At 46.4% G+C, this 19460-nt stretch overlaps 1 protein-coding gene across 1 annotated transcript; it reads left to right on the top strand.

Annotated features, from left to right (window-relative positions):
• Positions 1 to 77: 77 nt before the first annotated feature.
• Positions 78 to 19386, top strand: KATNIP (katanin interacting protein). Its single transcript, XM_083373189.1, has 25 exons — positions 78 to 326; positions 407 to 579; positions 1478 to 1572; positions 1947 to 2081; positions 2852 to 3098; positions 3571 to 3699; positions 4625 to 4788; positions 5504 to 5607; positions 6196 to 6298; positions 6659 to 6871; positions 7657 to 7797; positions 9181 to 9955; positions 10146 to 10925; positions 11591 to 11799; positions 12031 to 12109; positions 13370 to 13547; positions 13820 to 13985; positions 14206 to 14363; positions 14481 to 14545; positions 14842 to 14952; positions 15279 to 15418; positions 16289 to 16390; positions 16667 to 16827; positions 17332 to 17423; positions 17554 to 19386. The coding sequence occupies exons 1-25, from the start codon at positions 265 to 267 to the stop codon at positions 17610 to 17612; spliced, it is 4641 nt and encodes a 1546-aa protein (XP_083229315.1). The 5' UTR covers positions 78 to 264; the 3' UTR covers positions 17613 to 19386.
• The last annotated feature ends 74 nt before the right edge of the window (positions 19387 to 19460 follow it).

The following is a 19460-nucleotide window of genomic DNA, read 5'->3' as shown; positions in this document are numbered from 1 at the left end:
CAGGAAGTGACGCCTCAGCGCGCGCGAGCCCCCGAGCCGCCGCGGTAACCAGGGCAACGGCCCAACAGGCGGCGGCGGCGGGCCTGGCGCGGAGGCAGCTTCGCCGCGCCTGGCTGGGCCCGACGGCCCGGGAGGGGACGGGAGGGAGCGGCAGCGGTTCTCGCGGACACCCGGCCGCCCCGCCGCCTGCAGCCCCGAGATAGCGGACGGGGCTCGGAAGGCGCTCATCAGGCTTCGCCTTGCAGGCGCCCGTGACCCGAGGCCATGGTGACCGACTTCGACGAGAAGCACGACGAGCACTTGGTGCTGCTGCAGCAGAGGAACCGGTGAGCCGCCCGCGCGAGGGCTGGGCTGGGGCATGCGCCTGCCGGCCGTCGCCAGCAACAAGCCGTGTTTTCGGTTCCAGGATCCTGAAGGCCCTGGAGAGGAAGGACCCTCTGCAGCTCCGGCTGAAGCAGCTGGAGCAGGGCTTCACTTTGTACGTGAACGGCGCCAACTCGGAGGCGAGCCGCGGCCGCAAAGTCAGCTCTCCGGCGGCCCTGCTCGGGAGCGGCGGCGCGCGAACCGCCAGGGCGAACCGTGAGTTCCTCGCCGGTCGCGACCATCCAGAGATCAGCGTCGCCTCTGGTTGAGGTTCCTCGGTCTGGGAATTTTGTAACATGAAAAGTAGAAGTTTTATACAGTAAATAAGAAATTTCACACGTAGCATCAAATCTGAGAAAACGTCATATTGCCTTGAGTGTAGAGGGTTTTGTTCGTTTACTTATTTATTTATTTATGGAAGGCCAGAAATAATCCATAAATTAGAATTAATCGTTACCCGGGTGAACGTTTCCTTCACTTGCAGTAAATCCCCCAGACTTTCCTCAGCTTGTTTCAGTTTCCATTTTCAGTCATGGGGTTCCTGGTAGGGATACCACCTGTGTGAATTGTGGCATAGGAAGTGATGGCTTTTCCCCTCTGGCAGCTTCCACAGCTCCCCTGCTTGGAAAAGGGCTTAGAAAGTAGGAGGAAGCAGCAGCAGAATAATTGCTGTCATTGAGCTACTGTATACGCTGTAATGAAGCAAGGCATATGCACCATATAGTCTCAAAGGTCTATGCTGAAGTTGAAAGGATTAGTATCCATCCTGGCAGGTTTGAACCATTGCAGACCTTTTCCACGTTTCCTTTACTTTGAGATAAGCAGTGACCTATGCAGATGATAGCCAGTCAAGTGGCACACAAGGCTGTAGATTGGAGCAAAAGGTCCACCATAAAGGCTGAGCTACTGTCACTTCACAGAAAAATACCCTGAGGGTTCTAAAATAGTGGAGAGCTTAATGAAGAAGTTGAATCAGTACATGGCAGCCATCAATAAAAAAATCAGAATAAAGGGTAGGAATAGAAACTAATAATGATAATAAATAAATCCATCCGCTATGCAGGGTATCTGGACTTTGATGCTTTTACTCATACTATTCCCCATTTCCTTTCAGCTGTGAGTACCAAAGACCTTTTAAAACAAGGAGAGCAGCAAGAGAGGAGCATCCAAAGTGCACCTAGTAACATCCAGCGCCGGGAGTGGCTCCAGGTATGAAAAAAGAAGAGGGAGCACTACAGTTCCCATCCTGGTATCTTTTTGGATTACAACAGCGTGCAACAAATGTAAATGAATGAAGTGATGTGTTAGGCATGCAGCATTCTTCAGTTTGTTAATAGAGCATTGTAAAGGTTAGAAGTCCAGTCATAGACAAGACATAAAAGAAGAGCACTGAGAACAAATATTGGTTGGAAAACATAAAAGTGATCCTAAAATAAAAACAAGGACAGAGTTATGGAGCCAGTCAGGATCAGGTCTGATTATAACAGTTCCTGACTTAGGTGATGGCTACAGTTCTAAAAACAATTTATTCCTCAAGGCTGTAATAGTAACGTACTGTGTGCTGATTTTTCTCAATCTTTCAGAAAGCTGTGCAGATCAAGACAGAAACTGGATCTAGGCTCTACATTGCTCCTCCTTGCGAGTATTCCGAGGATTTTGAATCTGATGAAAGTTTAGATCTGCAGACAACTGACTATGAAGAGAATGGTAGTTCCCAGGTAAATAGATCTGTTGGATCAAATAATCTGATTATTAAAGATGAATCACCAGCACAGGAATTTGGAAGCATTCTTTCCTTCCCCCTAGAAAACAACCTTGGGCAAAATAGCCCTGCTTCTTGTGGATTTCAAGACCATGTCAGAAAGATAGAGCAGAAGGATATCGAGGGAATCTTGCAGATCAGATCAAAGGCATATTTTCTCAAGCAGCAGGCTCCCCAGCCCAGCAGTTGGCATTCAGATTCTCATCTGGGTGGGTTTAACTAGCCATCATGGATAACTACCTTTAGCAATCTCCCTGTCCCGTTCTAGTTGGCAGCCATTGTCACAACTTCCGTATTTTAGCTATGGTTAGGTAAGGGCGCGAGAGGTTTTGGGGTTCTAATCCAAAATAAGAAAACTACCTCTTTTTAACTCTCCTCATCACACAGATTTTGTATCATTTCTCCTTTTATTTTTATTTTCATATATGACATTACAACCAAACTATTTGATATCTGTGTTTTTTTCTCAGTTCATTTGGTAATTGGTGATAATTAAGTTTCAAGTAACTATGAATGCAGATTTATCCATTTACATTTACATCCAGATTTTACTTTAAATCAGATGTTTTCTTCAAAGCAGAAGAAATCCTGTTTAAAGAAGTTAAGACAAAATAATTTTGAACTGTCTGCATTGATTGCAGTGATTGGCAATGGCCCTCCCAAGTCTTCCTCCAGTAATATCTGGAGATGTTGGAGTGATGTCTAAGCTCCTTCTCTTTATGCCAGGAACTCCGACAAAGCTTGGAGTTTGCCAGGAGCCAAAAACAGGTGAAAGGGGAACGTTCTTCCGAGGATTCTGACTCCATTGAGGAGGAGGTTCCCACTGAAGTCCCTGAGAAGAAAGAACCTGCGGCATGTCTGGGAGGGACTGCTGAGCCAGTTCTTGCCAAAGCAGCTCGCTCTCCTCTGTCTGGCACAGGCTCTGCTCTGGCCACTGGGCCTTTCGTGTTGGAATTCAAGCCAAACAGCCCAGGTAGGTCCACTTATAACCCAGGTGGAGAATTACTAATTTTGTGTGTCCTCTTTGTGATGAAGATTAGAAGTCTCTTCTTTAAGTATTTCTTTCTCTTTTTCTTATTTCTTCTTTTTTTTCCTTTGCACCTTTTATTCTCGCTTTGTTTATTTTTATTTTTGAGAGCTTACTGTATATTGTCTTTTACCATTGTTATTGAATCTTCATTAAAAAGTATTTTAAAAATTGCCTGGATAAATCCAGTACCATGCTGATTGTTTTTTTATTTTCAGAATCAAAAAGTACATTGGCTGGCTTGGCCCTGAAGCAATCCTCAAAAGAAAGGCTCCTTTATGTGCCTGATAAAGGAGGGCAGGGATTGCCTTTGAGTGTAATTCTAGCCCCCGGTCTTAAAGACGGCCTGAGAAGGCTGTGCTGGATGCTGACTGCCTTTAGAATAAGTTCCTGGTTTTGGTATCTGCTCTTCCTGCAGGCATTAAGAAGGAGCAAAGTCTCTCTGCAAAAAGGAAGGGCACTGCTGAAACCTACATTCCCATCAAGCCCATGAGTTCGGCGGCTGCAGGTCATCGGTGCCTGGAAGAGCAGGAAGGAACCGCCTCCAGTAAGAGAGATGGTTTCTAAGTGGCCCCCTTAAGAGCTTGACAGGCATACAGAAGCTGCACTGGTGAAAGGGCAGTTGAAATGTGCCTGTCATTTCTCTTCTCTGAACAAGGCCATGCTCAGAATGTGTTGACATTCATGTTAGTTCTCTGATGCTTGTAGCCCCTGGAGACCTCCTTGGCTAGGCAGAAAGCTCTCTCTACTGGACAGAAAGAGAGGATTGCGCCTAGTATGATTCTCTGGATTGGGATGGCAGGTTTCCTTAGATGTTGGTCAGACCTTAGAGTGGAAGCTGCGTTTTAGAACATTGGTTTGAGAATCTGCCAGCCAAATGTCTTACTTTACTCAATTTTCTTCCTGTTAATTAGCATTTTGATTTCTACTCTTTTCTTTCCCTGTCACTCTCCTTATTTTTCTTGGTGCACAACTATAGTTCAGCATCAACATCACCAAAATATTTCTTTATTCATTCTGTTTTTCACAACACCTTAATTTTCCTTTAGTAAAGCTGTTCCCACATTCAGCCTTTCTACATTTGCCAATTACAGCCTGTTCAACACTTACATTCTCCATCTTAATTTTTCTGCTACTCTTGAAATATGGGTGCCCAGAATCATCAGGTTTTGCTTGGCCCATTCTGTGGGAGTAACACAAGAGGCTTCGTAGGGTCTTCAGATGCCATACCTTCTCACTTGGTGGGATCTTGTTAGCCTTGGCTGGGACCAGGGACCAACTCCTTCCCAGAAGACTGCATTATTTCTCTGACATCCGTTTGGGCTGCCACTAAGTTTTGCTCTTGTTAGTTTCTATGCTTTCATAGGAGTTTCCTATGGCTCGAGAGTCTTACCGTGGGGATATTTCAGGCCCAACTTGCTTCCCTCTGACTAAGGGCTCAAAAAATATTTTCTGCTTCTTTTGGACGTTAGGACCAATAAGCCGGTCAGAAAGACCACTCTCAGCTGTTCGGAAAAATGTGTGTGAGAAGAAGGATCCAGCAAATGCTGCTTCCGTTGTCCTCAAAGCTATGCAAGCAGAAAATGAGACGCTGCAAAAGGAGCTGCTCTGCAGGCAGCTGGAGGTTTCTACCGAGGTCAGTAGCAGCACGGGGGACATGTCTTATTCAAAGACAGCTACAGCAGGTGGCCGGGCATCGCCTTCCGTGCTCCGTCTGGCCTCTGCCACGGAAGCCGACTATTTGGGATCTGACAGGATCAGGATGTTCTTCCAAAATGTTGCTTTGCAATCATTTGCCTTGAAATGGACCGTGCGCCCTGTCCAATGTCAAGAAAGGTTTTCTTTTCCTTGGCTTCCTAGAATTTTCCCCCCCAGATGAAATAGAAACTGGTTTTCTTAAGAGGAATTCTGTCTCCTTTCTGTAGTCTTATCATTTAACATTTTAGAAGCTGTTAGTGACAGGAAGAGAGTAGTAACTTTCAAAGAAGAGAAGCCCTCCTGCTTGCCTGGAGGTGAGGCTGAATTATAAATCTTTTCCATTCCTGAAAAGGAAGCTCCTGTGTGTACAAGCACACGCACTGTGTGGCCGTGGCAGAATCTTATTAAAAATTGACCATGCTGATATTTGTAGAATCGCTGTCCAGAACCATCTAGTTGCCGATTGTGGTTTGTGAAAGGAAGGACAGATAGAATATTCTCTGCCAAGAGTCCTTGTGAGGGACGTTGACTGCTTGAATAGGGCGTGGGAGTTCTCCGCACATACTGACCTCCCAATTCAGACCAGTCCCCAGCTCCATTGCCTGGAGACTGAAGTTCTTTTCTGAGTTTGTCCTTATTTCCCTTCTGTGCAGTCACTGCTGGCTTCCGGTTCTGCAACAGTGAACGTTCCTCCAGAGCAGCAGGAGGATGCAGTTATCTCCACAGCCCTGGGACAAACTGGACTTCTGGAAAACAGGTGGCCGTTTTGAATCCTTTGAGTCCATTCTCGGGTGCAAAATACTTTTATCTCTGCATGGGGATGCCCTGCTAGTTCTGCTCTCCATCGCATCGGATTACTAGGACATCCGGAAGGCAACATGGGCACAAGTATCCTCATCTGCAAAAGGGGTCTGTGAAGGCCGTAGGTTGGGGTATGGGACGGCAAAAGGCGATTTGGAGACAGCTAGGTTCTTCATAAAAATTTGAGACATCGGTACTTTCATAATGAAGCGTGAACCTTGTGCTCTGAGCAACACAAGGAACAGCATCTCAGCTTGCTGGTTCTTGGTTTATATTCAATATTCTGCAGACTTGCACTAGTATTCTTTATCAATAAAACTAATGGCATATTTTCTCTTTTGAGTTGCTGATGGCTCGTGTCTGGGCATTCGGGCTTGAGCCGTTTAAGAAGAAAAGCAGGGCTGGATTGTTCACAACTCTCATCTTCTACCTTGTCTTAAGAGTTTCCGAGCATCTGAATGAGTTCAGATCAACGGCCCTTCTGGGTCCGAAGAAAAAAGCACTGACTTTTTCACTTTTTTCCTATGGTCTCTTCAATGTTTAGGCAACAGAAGAAACTTCTCAAAGCTCTGCAAAAGACCGAGGCTCTGTCTGTCTGCCATGGCCCTGCAGCTTCGGATTTTGGACAGCTGGAGCTTCCTGTCCTGGTAGGAAGCAAATCACAATTTTGAACTGTAGTTTCCTCTCTTCATCCCAGTTGTGTTACTTAGCAACAATGAGGATTTGTTGGATGGTCCTGAAGAGGATGTGAGTTCCTCTGCAAAACAGGGCATTCCAGCGCATCGTCCATAGACTATGAGAGCAGAAATGTGGAGTTGGAATACTTACGCTCTGTGCCTGGTGTTGGAGTAAAGGGGAAGGCTTGCTTGAGCCGTGGGCCACCCCCTACAGGAAGCCAGACAGGATCCATCTGGGCCCCTCCAGGTCTCTTTGGCACTGTCGTGTGTGTCGTGTTCAGGTCAATGTGAGATCAGGATCTCAGTGATGTTCTGAATTTTTCTTTTTAGGACTATGTGGGATTGGAAAAGGAGGTCCGGGATGCCATCTATATCACTATAGAGATCCTCTCCAACTGGGGAGACGTGTCCCGTGTGGGTCTGACAGAAGTGGAGTTCTTTGATTTGAATTTTGAGAGAGTGTTTGTGTCACCTCACGATGTGGACATTCGGCATGCAGATCCACCTGGAGAACTGAGCTACTTAGTTAACCAAAGCACAAATGTAAGCCTCCGACTGTTGATTTTCAAGGAACAGCAGACGTAATTTTGCACACGTTTATTTATTAAATTTCTATGGCCCTTCATCTCAACCAAGTGAATCTGGCCCAGGGGCTGTTTATTTCTAAAACAGCTGGTGTCCAAGTTGGAGCTGTGCAAAAGTGTTCCTGGGTTCTTGCACAGCTTTCCACCCCTTGGTGGGATGTTGGGTTCTGTTTCTTCTCAGGGCTGTGATGGCCGTGGTTAATTTGGAACTAAAGCTGCTGGTTTTGCTAGCTGTTGCAAAGAACCAAACCTACTCCACTTACCGCAGTCGAGTTCCAGGGCCTGTGGATTGCACAGCAGCCGTGAGTTCAGAAGTCAGCTTTAATAACAAGCTTAAGAACTTCAGTAAATAGAGGAGACAGAGACGTATCTTCTCACTTATAGTTGTATGATAAATGTATGATAAAATTTTGAGCTGACATGTTCTATAGGAGCGAGACTAGGAGTTTTTTTAGGCTTACTGATTCCTTCCTAGGAGAGAGGAGGTGATCAGATATGTCAGCCCCTGCTAATTCTCACTGGTAGCCCCTTGGTATTCTAACTAGCACTAAAGCGGATTAGGCTGAGCAGGTCAGCCTTGGAACTGGCCTCACACTTTCTAGCAGACTCTGCTTGCTCAAAGACAGAAGAAGCCAGAGGAAGCACACAGCTTTTCATCTCGCTGGCTTCTTTCAGGGCCCCCAGAGCCAGTGCTGTGCTTTGCTCCAGGGTGATGGGCCAACCATCAGCTTCCTTGTGTTATAGATCTCCAGAGAGCTTCTCCCCTGGTCATGCCTCTTCCAGCCTCCAGTGCAGCTGTACTTCGTTGTCCGAAATACCAGCCTCTCAGGAGACTTTGGCCTATCCAGAATCAGGATCTGGAATTACAGCCCGACCGTTCATGATGTAAGTGACTGCTCTGGTCTCTGGCATCTGAGCTTTGGCTTTTCATACTTAGTTAACGCGCTCTAGAACAGGGGAAGGAGAAGGGAGGGGGGCAAGCAGCCACGACTGTGTTAACTGTTTTATTTGGCTTAATTTTAACATGAGGTTGAAATTATTCTATTTTGGAAGCAAGGCTGAAGCGTTATGTTGCTGCTGGAAATGTTTGACGATGTTTTTGTACAAAGGGATCTGTTCACATGCCGACCTCCTTCACGCCTGGCTCTTTTAGAAGCCTTCCCCTTCAGTTTGGGAACTCCAGCTGTCCCAAGAGTGACACTGATGACATGCTATGCCTATTTGTAGAGGGAGCGAGGTTATTCTAGGAACCACAGCCAAATCCCCTAGGGGACATTTCTGCTTCCCTGATTCTGATATATTTTGTAGAGAAAGCTGCTTTGTTTGCTTTGGCTCCAGGTAGTGAGGCAAAGAGGATTTTCCGAGCTGGATTAGAGAAAAGCAAATGCTGATCCTTTAGGGCTTGTTTTCAGCTGTGTGCTTAGCAAGAGGTGTATATGTGTGTCTACCCTTGTACCAAACAACCTGCTCATGGAATTGTCATGTGATTTTCCAAGGTTTATAAATAGCATTTGAATTAGAAGCACTCCATTTGACTTCTTCAGCTCAGTCTTGCACCTTTGTGGCTGATGACTGACCTTTCCAGATGTGTGGAGAAGCGAGCCTGTCTTTTGAGAGATCTTTTCTTGGGCAGCAAGTGGGAAGCCCTGTTCTCAGGAAACAGGGAAGGTCAAAAAAAGGGAGGGAGGTCAGTTGCTCAACCCAGAATGAAATACTTTGTGGGGAAAATCCAGGCAACTCTCACCGAGCAGAGTTTAACATGCCATCCTAAATTATGTTCAACCCAAAATGGATTCTCCGTTCTGCCATATTAGGAGAAAAGGCTGTGCTAGTCAGATTGATTCTTACAGTGCAACCCCCAAAACAAATCCCCTTGTTCCTGCTCAGAGATATATGTGCCAAAAGTGGAGGGTTCAGCATTTTACTTTTCTCTGCCATTCTCCTTTTCTGAGCGAAGAACTTGGAGGAGCAGCTTTGGGTGAGAACATGGGAAACAGAAGGTTGCCCCACTACTGAAGGTTATACATGAGAAATAACCATGTAGCCGTCTCCCAGGACCCATCCCAAATTCTAAGCCAGATGAGCACTTGGAGGAAGACTATCCATTTTTCAACTCAATTCCTCTGCATAATGTACATTTAATTCCTCAGATCTCAACAGGGGCCTCTTCAGTTTTTTACCAATTAGAAACATGTATGTTAGAATATGGAGGTTTTCAGAGTGTTGGCTTTTGCTTGCCCATCAGAGCGTCTTTCTTTGTCTCATCAGGATCTGAATATTGGAGCGAGAAATATTATTGTATACGTTGATGGGTGTCTAATCTTTGCTGGGGAGCTGCAGAAGGGCTGCTTGGCTCATGATTCTAATGGCAACGGCTGCACCTCCATTGATCTCCCAACAAACCTTCCCCTTCCTCTAAATGGAAAGGTAGATAAGAATTGGGCTTCTGCAAATCTGAGAGAGGAGCTTGACGAGCTGCTGCTGTTCAGTTGGAAAAAGCCTTCCATAAAAGAAGACTGCCTTGAGGAAAAAGAGAGAACCAGTGATCCTGACCAATGGGGAAAGTCTCTCCAGCCCAACCCAAACATCAGCAGCCTCGTCTCACCAGAGACCGCAAGGGGTGTCTCCCCTGAGGATGACAGTTCCCTGAGCGAGAAAATGGAAGAACGTTCTCAGTCAGCCAATTTTACTTCCCCTGGTATCCTGACCTCTCCTGAGGCAAAGGGGGAGATGCAAGTTAGTTCTGGGAAGCAAAAACTGCCTCCTTTGGGATTACAAGTCCAGCTGCCTTCAGAGAACATCAAGAGAAGCAGTCCCCATCTCTCTCCAACTGAGGAGCTGCCCGACAAGGGGGCCCCCGAGGCAGATGAGAGACCCTCGGAGGAGACCCAGGGGTCCATCCCTGATCTGGGCCCCTGGAAACCACTGCTTTATCAACCCAGTGGTCCAACCAAGCTGTTTCTCCCTGACCAAGACCTTAAAGACAGAGAGAGGGAAGAATTCAGCCACCCCTTATCTACAGAGGAAGCTGCACTTCACAAAGGTAAGAGCTGATGACCACCAGTCAAATTCTCTCAGATCTTCTAGGGATTGTCTGGTTACCCACATTTTGAGCAGAATCTGATCTTCCCATGCTCTTCTTCAGTTCTTTGAATATTGTGCTGAGCTGAAGAATTCAGAAATATTCCTGGCTACTTGCTGCTTTCATTTTATTTCTACATTTTGTTTAAAAGTTGCCTCCCCTTCATCATCTGATACTACTTTCTCCCTTTCAGACGAGCCCTTCCCTGCCAAGGGCAGCACGAGGCCCTCAAGAGCCAAGTGGGGCACTTCTCAGGAGCACATGCTGCAGGAATCTTGGAATTCGTTGTTGAAATTCAATCATTCGCATCGTGGTCGAATATCCAATATGGATTTCCAAGGTGACATTTTTGATGAGTTTCTCCATCAGCAGAAAATTAGCCGGCAAGAAGCTCAGAAGCTCAGAATAAAGGACCAGACATGGGGGTTGCCAGCGCAGAAGAAGGACGACAACTGCTTAGACTTGGAGGATGAGAGCGAATTTAAAATCCCCATTTTACCTCATGGTCAACACTTAAAACTTGATATCCAGTCAACCTGGGGAGACAGGCACTATGTTGGTCTGAATGGACTTGAGCTGTTTAGCTCAAAAGGTGAGCCCATCCAGATTGTGAAAATCACAGCCAGCCCGCCTGATATCAACATCTTGGCTGCGTATGGCAAAGACCCCCGGGTTGTAACTAATCTGCTGGATGGAGTGAACCGGACACAGGATGACATGCACCTCTGGCTGGCTCCCTTCACTCCAGGGAAGTCCCACTGCATTTGCCTGGACTTTGCAAAGTCATGCGAGGTAGCCATGATTCGCATCTGGAATTACAACAAGTCTCGCATCCATTCCTTTCGGGGGGTGAAGGACCTCTCCATTCTCCTGGATGAACGCTGCATTTTCCAAGGAGAAATTGCCAAGGCTTCAGGGACACTCGCTGGAGGTAGGGGGCAAACTATCTCTGATTTTGAACTTGCCTTTTCAAAGAGGGAGGGGCAATGGCTGGTAGATCTTGGCTCTGGTCATCCAACTAGCCAGCCAGCCTTCTTTCCTCTGTTAATTATACAAGAGAAGTAGACTTTTCATCAAGGCCAATAGTAAGCTGGGAGAACAATCTTATCCAGCCTTTCTGGTTTTGTTTGCCAGGTATTCCAGTGTCTGGCTTTTGTATTCACGATTGCCTGGTGTAAGAATCTTGGATGCTCTGTGGCTTTGTCCACTCATACAGGAAGCCAGGGCCATCTGACGGGGCCAGATATAAGACCAATAAGTCAAAATAAATGAAGTTGTAACAAGTTGGTAGTCTACAGCCAAAGCATATATTAGTCCTAGACCTGACAGGACCTCTGCAGAAGGCAAGTTCATTTAGAACTCTAACCTGGTGCAGACATTCTAACCTTTTCCTTATAGCCTGTTTCTCTTTATTGCAGACACAGGCTTCTGACTTCAATTAGCTGGATCAAGGCACTACCTTAATACAGATTTAAGATTTTCATTTGTGGATATTAACTCCTTCCTTGCATGAACGTTACTGCCAAGAAGGGGAAGGGAGAGGGAGGAGCTCTTAATCTTGTGGATATTGTCACCATAAAGTTCAAAATGTTTCAGGTCCAGAGCAATTTGGAGACACCATCCTGTTCACAACAGATGAGGACATTCTGGAGGCCATTTACTGTTACGATGAGTCCTGTGAGGAGGAAATTGAAAGTAGGAACAGTTTGGGCTACGAGGAGGAGCTGAAGAGGCCGAGAACAGCTGATGGAGAAGGAGATGAGAGGCCCTTCACTCAGGCGGGTTCCAGGACAGAAGACAAGCTGGTGAGAGTTCCAGCTGTGAAAGGGGGTTTTCTCTGGGAATTAAGAGGGCTTTGAAAATGTCCTACTCTTGAAACACTTTTCTGGAATTGACAGCTTGAGATGTTTGTATTTTATTCCAACTGCTTACATTTTAAAGGACTCTGCTGTATGTCTCAGAATGTTCCTACTGCAATCAAAAGAAATTGATTGATTTTGTTCTGACTTGCCCCTCGATTATCCAAACTTTTTTAGAGTCAGGAGCAAATTGCAGGGTCAGATTCCCTCTCCGAGGTCGTGACAAGCAAAGAACCTGGAATCTACTCTGGAAAATGTACGTCCCCTCTTCCCATCTTCATTGTCTTCTGAACTGGGGTGCTTGGGCGGATGGGTTCTTCACTCAATGTGCTGTTGATTTCTGGGCGCAGGGAACCTTTTTTTAAAAAAAAGTTCAATATTTTAACAAAAGAAGAATCAATCCCTAATGGTTATAACAGCTATATATACTCTCACACCAGAGGGAGAATGTGCCACAGGGTGGGTGCCCGTCTCCTGGGTCTCCCCAAGCATGATTCCTTAGCAGACGGGACCCAGTCCTGATGGGGCTGGCAGAAGTAATCGGGAAGAGACGCTCCCTCAAGTAACTCAGCCCTGTGCCACAAATGGCTTTTAAAGGTCCAAAGCAGCACCTTGAATTGGAACCGACAACCAGCGTAGCTTGTGGAGCAGACGAAGAATAACGTGTGCTCTTTCTCTCAGACAGAGGCTGGGCCAAGTGTGGCGGTTTTTTGTGGAGGTCTTGTTCCATGCCAAAAAACTGTAGAGCCCCAGGGCCTAGTATGACATTGGCACCCTGGAGTGCTCTTTCATCTGAAACCTGTGACTTTTGCACCTACAGTTGCAGGTTTTACTGCCCTCTGAGAGACTCTCCTGTTTACTTAGCCCTTTTCTGAATGAATGCTGCAGGATTGAAAATATTATATTTTTATATTTTGAATGTTTTTGTTAATTGCTAACTGTTCTGAGATTTTTAATCACAAATACAGCACACAAATGTATGCCTCTAGTAGCTCGGCCCTGCTTTTGTCTGGTACTGGATTCCTCCTGATTATTATTATAGTTGGTTGCAGTCAGCCAGACGTTTAGACTGGATTTGGCATTTTTGTCACCTATCATCCTTCCAAGGACCTGGGAGAGGCAGATGCTGTTCAGTGGTATTAAAGGTGCTGTCATAGGATGTTCCAAGCGGAGCTGCCTGTTGCAATTGACTGAGGGTGATTTTAGCAATGCTGATGGCGTTCACGTGGTGCTCCAGGTGGTTGCACCCAAGGTGCCTAGCACTATTCGTACTATCTTTATAATTCCTATTATTAATATTGTTTTAAATTTATTATAGTTGCCCACTCTCATAGACTGGTTGGCTTACAGTTAAAAACATAGAACCCCAAGGTGACCATTCCTTTATAACTAGGATCCATTTCATTGGAGAGGAGTGGAGTAACTGTCTAGTTCCTTTTTGTGCTACAGTTTGTTCTTGCAGTAAGATTAATATCTACTTGGAAGCTGATCCTGTGCTTCCTCCATCTCCTTCCAGGCCTGCTGCTGAATTTTACCGCTTCTTGGGGTGATTCACATTACCTTGGACTGACAGGGCTTGAAGTGGTTGGAAAGGATGGCCAAGCAATCCCATTCTCTGTGGATCAGCTCTCTGCTTCCCCTCAGGATCTCAATGATCTTGTGGAGTATGTGGATGATTCAAGGACCTTAGATAAGTGAGCATCATTCAAGAGACGGGAAGCTTATGCATAAGGCAGATGTAGGCTGCTACTGATAGTATTTCAGGATGATGTTGTTTATTGTGGTTCTCCAGAAAATCTCCAGCTCCCAGGAACCATGATATTGAAAACTAGTGGAGATTTCCTGGTACGGAAGAGAGGTTGAAATGCTATTAACTGCAAAGCAAGTGGCCTGGCATATAAATTTCTGCAATAAATGTGTACGTATCCAAATTCCCTCCCCAGCCACTTTCTGTGCTTCCTCCTAGATTGATTGATGGAAAAAACATCACTATGGAAGATACCCACATGTGGCTCATTCCCTTTTGCCCTGGAGAAGATCACCTGGTAACCATCCATTTCACCCAAGTAGAAAACATCGCAGGGCTTCGCATCTGGAACTACAACAAATCTCCTGAGGACACCTATCGAGGGGTAAGGAAGGCCCAGTGCAGAACTCTCCAAGAAACGTCAGGCAGACAAAGACAGGAGCCAGATCCTCCCTGCCGTTCCCACCTCTTTGCTCTGCTCAACCTTTGGGTAGCATGCTGGGAGGTAACGTGATGGGTGAGAGAGCTCGCTTTTAATAGTGTTGATAGCAGGTGATTCTAGTTCCACAGTGGGTACTATTTCCTGGTTTTCTGCTTTTCTCCAGGCAAAGATGGTCCACGTGTGGTTGGATGGCTGCTGCATTTCCCCTCCAGGGGGCTTTCTTATTCGAAAAGGACCAGGCAACTGTCACTTTGACTTTGCTCAAGAGATCCTCTTCATCAACTACCTTTTGGGCCCCACAGTTACTCCGGCATGTGAGCGGTGAGTCTGGGCAACCGATTGTTCCACTGGATGACAACTGTCATTTCCAAATGGCTTTTGTGGCTAGTAATGATGGCATCTCACAGTGCTGTGACAGTCTCCATCCTCACTGGACAGGAGCGAAGTGAAGAAGAGGGAGCAAGGCAGCATGGAGTACGAAGCACCACTAATGCCATGTGGGTGTATCCTTCTCTGTGGAGTTGGCTTTGGCCTTCGGTTGTACTTCCGGGCTGGAGGATGTCAGGGGCTCTCTGCAGGCTGCCCTCCTAAGAGGTGCCCCATTTTATTCCCAGCTTCCCTGGGTGCCCATCAGTGCCCAGCTGTTCCTCCTTGCCATACCCCTCACTGCAGACATCACAGCCCTTGTTTTCCACAAGGCTGGCTTTTAGGGTTTTTCCACCTGCCGCAGATACCCAAGGAATAAAAGTCAGCTGGAAGTATTTTAACAAAGACGTATTTTCTCAATAACTTCCATCAGTCATCTTCCAGTTCCAGCTACTCACAAGTTGGGGAGATCCATATTACATTGGTTTGAACGGGCTGGAGCTGTATAATGAACAAGGGGAGAAGATTCTTTTAAATCAGAACAGTATCCTTTCTGCCACGTAGACAGAACCATTTCTGAGGGTGCCTCCTTCCCCTAGAGCTCACAGCCAAGCCAGAGAAAGCTGGCCAGAGCAGGGCCCCTGGAGGCCCAGGGGAGCATGGTCTTTCTGCCTGCTGCCAGCTGCTCCTACCATGATTCTTTTATGGTGCAGCTGGAATTTTCTCCTCCTCTGCCTTCAAAGGCCCAAGCAGGACCCCCAGCCTTGTTTGCTTCTGCAGATATCTCAAGAGGCTGTGGGGCTTTGCAGCACAACGGGGCTGGGAGACCATCTAGGCCAGATGCTCTCCTTGATGGATGCCCTTTTTCAGACATTGCAGCTTTTCCAGACAGCGTCAATGTCCTGGAGGGAGTACATGGAGATATTCGAACACCAGACAAACTCATTGATGGTGTAAATCACAGCAATGATGGAAGGCACATGTGGCTCGCACCAATTCTGCCAGGGCTGGTATGCTTCCCTCTTGCATGCTGTCATGTGCATTGACTGACACTCTGTCCGAAAGACCAGGTGAACAGCTGCCCCAACAGCTGATGGATGAGCCTCTAATTGCCTTATTTGGGTGCTTCCTCTGGGTTTTGTGGAAGAAGCATCAGGGCTTGGAAAATTACTATATCCTCTTTTGGGGTTTGGGGAGTGGGTGGTCTTTAAGGGAAAAAGAGATTGGTTGCATAGTCAGCCAGATGTTTAGACTGGATTTGGCATTTTTGTCCATCTATTGAGTCCTTCCTAAGGACCTATGATTGGCAGATGTTCTTTGATGGTGTTAAAGGTGTCAGCTCAGGATGTCAGCTGTTCCAACTCAAGCTGCCTTTTGCAATTTTGTCACTGCCACAATGGTATTCAAGTGGTGCTTCAGTGTTCTGGGATTGGACCCTATCATTCTTTGCTTTCTTTTGCTGCAGATGTTTTACTTCTATTTGTGGGCATTTACACTTTGTAATTTTCTCCAGCTCTTTTTCTTCTATTCTACTGTTTCCAGGTATTGCAATGTCCACTGTTATTGTCTTGGTACTTGTGTACGTATGTACGTACATATTCTTTCTTCCTCTGAGTAAAGACGTTTGCTCTCGCACCCACACTTGGTTTGTTTACTTGTTATGTGATGTCCTGGACAGCATCATTTTTCTTTTTCTTTCACTAACAGGGGAGGAGGAAGAGCATTGATCCACATTCAATTTCACAGCCCAAAGAAACTTTAATCTGTTAATCAGATTTAGTTTCAAACATGCACAAAATATTTCTGACTGGAGTTAAATAGTCCTCACTGAGATTTCTCTTGGTGAAAGAATTTCTTCTCTGCTTCATTCCTGGTGGTAGGTGAATCGAGTTTACATTATCTTTGACTTGCCAACTACCATTTCCATGATCAAGCTATGGAATTATGCAAAAACTCCCCACAGAGGAGTCAAGGAATTTGGAGTAAGTACCTGTTTAAAAACTGTCTCATCCCGCATCTCTAATTCAGCATTCGTACAGAGAGACGACTTGTGAAGCAGTAGAGCTTAAAATGGGGGCTGGAATTTTTTTTTTGGGGGGGGAAGAAGGCAGATGTGTGTCCATCTTTCTCTCCCTTTGGGGTACAAGCCTCCTGCCTGGGTTGGGGACTAAGTGCACCTCTGGCGTCTTGGAAGGTGCAAATTCATTTCTGTGATTATCAGATCCTCCAACTTTTTACCCCCTCTTTTTGGGACCCAGCTCCTTGTGGATGATTTGCTGGTATACAACGGCATCCTCGATATGGTGAGCCATCTGGTCCCTGGCATTCTTCCTACTTGTGACCCTGTCGTTCCCCATCACACTTTCCTCTTTACAGAGGACGAGAAGATCTGCTGGCAGGAGAGGAGCACCATGGTTAGGTGTGTGGATACATTTATAACTCTCTACGGAGCAGGTGATAATTTTCCTCTGATCATTTTCAACTTACTTTTAATCCTGAGTAATATTAAACATCAATAACAAAAAAAATCTGCCTATGTCTTATCTAACGTTGGTTAGATAAAAGCAAACAATAAGTATCTAATTAGACAAGCATGATCTGATGTGAGCTTCCGTGAGAGAGCCTTTCTATGCTAGATAATCCTTTCATACAAGAATGTTCCTGTGCCAAACCCATCTGCTCTTTCAGCTCCCTGTTCATTTTGCTGATTGGCACCGAGGACCTGGCTGCAGAGGTGCGGGTGCCCCTAGGGGGTACAAGAGAGGAGCCACAGCGGTACACATCCCCCATCAAATCAGGGTCATTGTTTGAGAATGGAATAAGTAGGGAGGGTACGATTTGCAGATAGTTCCACTCCAAAAATGACCTTCTCCTTGAATGTTCAGGAAATCCACTGACCTCTTTGATCGTTTTGGCTCAACAGCAACCAGATAGAGGACCAGGATGTACGACTGATGAATGAGAGCCAGCTTATATCCTCTTCCAGAAAGAAGCAAAAGGGAGCTGCTGATCCAGGTTGGTCCACCTTGGTTAGCAGGGATGGTAAAGGGTGGTAGTCTGGTTGCCTTTCCCGTGATGGCTGGAGGTTTCTTCCAACGGGTAAAGACATCACAGCTGAGGGTAGCCTTCTCTTCTCTCCCACCAGCTCTTCGTCCTAAAACCTGCATTCAGGATAAAGGACCATTGCGGAGAACAAGACAGTGAGCAAAGAACAGGGTGGCCAACCTCCTACGGCCCATTTATTGCCCAAGAAGAGGAGGCAGCCTGCACCACTGGCACCCAGTTCCCGACCGGAATCACGAGGGGGAACTCTGGGTGGGACTGAGCTGGCTGATAGCTCAGTCGGAAGCACTTTTGTCACCTGCAGGCTGATTACAGTTCTCTTTGCTTCTCCTTCTCACAAGAGGCTTTAGCTGAACTCAAGCAGGCTTGGATGTATGCTGTGGAAAGAGGATATGCACCAGCCCAGGCTGGTTCACAAGGGGAGCTTTCTGTAACTTCCACAGGAAGCCTTGAGGGGGGGGGGGGAATCCCTTTGCTTACTGGGGGGGAAGGGGTGGGGGGGAGAAAAGGGCCAAAACGGGTGCTTCTAGGACAAAGGAGCACACAGCTCCCTTTTCCCCTTGTGCATGCACATCACTGACATGCACATCATGTATTTTCCCTGCAATTTCAAGAAAGTATCTGAGCCACTGTAGAAATTAAACAGCATCAAAGCCTGGAGGGGTGCCACCTTCCGCAGCCAGCCTGAAGGACTTCCGTGCAATAGCTACAGTGGCCGAGGGCTGGAGTTGTAGCCGAGTGTGGCTAGGAGAAAGAGCAGCTGCAACTCTATGGCCAGGTGCTCAGCTGCACTGGGCTGCCACCTGCTTCTAAGGTGGAAGGAGCAGAGAGGCTTGGTACTTTGCAATTCTATCCTTGGCGACATCCCCCAAAACTGAGCTGAAAGGCAGAAGGTGCCCTGGGCCTCCTTGAACAGCAAGTGCCTTATTTAAAGTGTTCCCAATTGCAGCATATTGACTGCTGGCAAGTACCAGATTCTCACGGTTGTGTTGCTATTCTTTACTGTTTGTCATACAGTACACACAAACACAGCTTATTTTTTTGTCTCATTAGCCTATTAATCACATTGGCTTGTGCCCCCTTGGCTAGAGCAAAGGATGCCCGGGGTGACTGCCATCTGACTTTGGGAGAAGATACAAGCCTGGCAGTCGAGTAGCTACAGAAGCTGTGAAGCTGACCTTTGTGCTTGCTGGCACCATCAGTGGTGACCCACTTCTGGCCTTTCTGTAGCCTGAGCACAGGGCCCAAGAGCTGTTTCTGCAAAGAATGAGGATCTGTGCATTATCGTTTCAACTGAGTTGGCCCAGCCCAGCCCTTACTGTGGCAACTTTTGTAACTTGCCCTTGGCAGAGCTCTTGCTCAACCTTCACAAGCATTGCCTAAATGCCCAGAGAGAAGTACCAGGGCAGGGCTTAATGCCTCCCCCCCCCCCCAAAAAAAAAAGATCTGGACCTGTTTTGAAGGACCACAGGTTTATTTTTCCTAGATAATTATTTCTTTGGCAGACACCTTGCCTCTGCTTGCAACAAAGATGTTGTCTTGTACACAGCATGCATGCCAACTGGCCTTTTCTATATTAGGAGCAACTCTGGTTTCAGGTCAGGCTCCGAATGAGGTTGCTGAAGATGGAGAAGTTAAACCTCAGCTTTTGTTGATGTGCGTTTCCCCAACACATAGATCATTCTTGGTCTCCAAACGCTGTTGAGATGATGAGTGGTTGTTTTTTTTTACTAATAGGGCTTAAAGTAATTTTAATAGCCTAACAAGGGTTATTATTTCCCCATGTGTTCCAACAATAGCAGTACTAAAATTTCTCAGCTGAAACAAAAAATCATGGTAGAGAACAGGATTGGAGAGATCCAGTTTTGTAACAAGATTGCTTCATGAAGAATAAATTCCTGGCTTTGAAACACCTTTTACCCTTTTTATGATTTTTACTGCAGTCATCTGACGGTAAATATTGGGTTGTGTATGTTTGCTCTCTGGATC

Source organism: Vipera ursinii (assembly GCF_947247035.1).
Source record: "Vipera ursinii genome assembly, chromosome: 13".
Classification (NCBI taxonomy): Eukaryota; Metazoa; Chordata; class Lepidosauria; order Squamata; family Viperidae; genus Vipera; species Vipera ursinii.
Note: the sequence above shows the minus strand (reverse complement) of the source record. Positions and strands in the feature narration are given on the sequence as shown.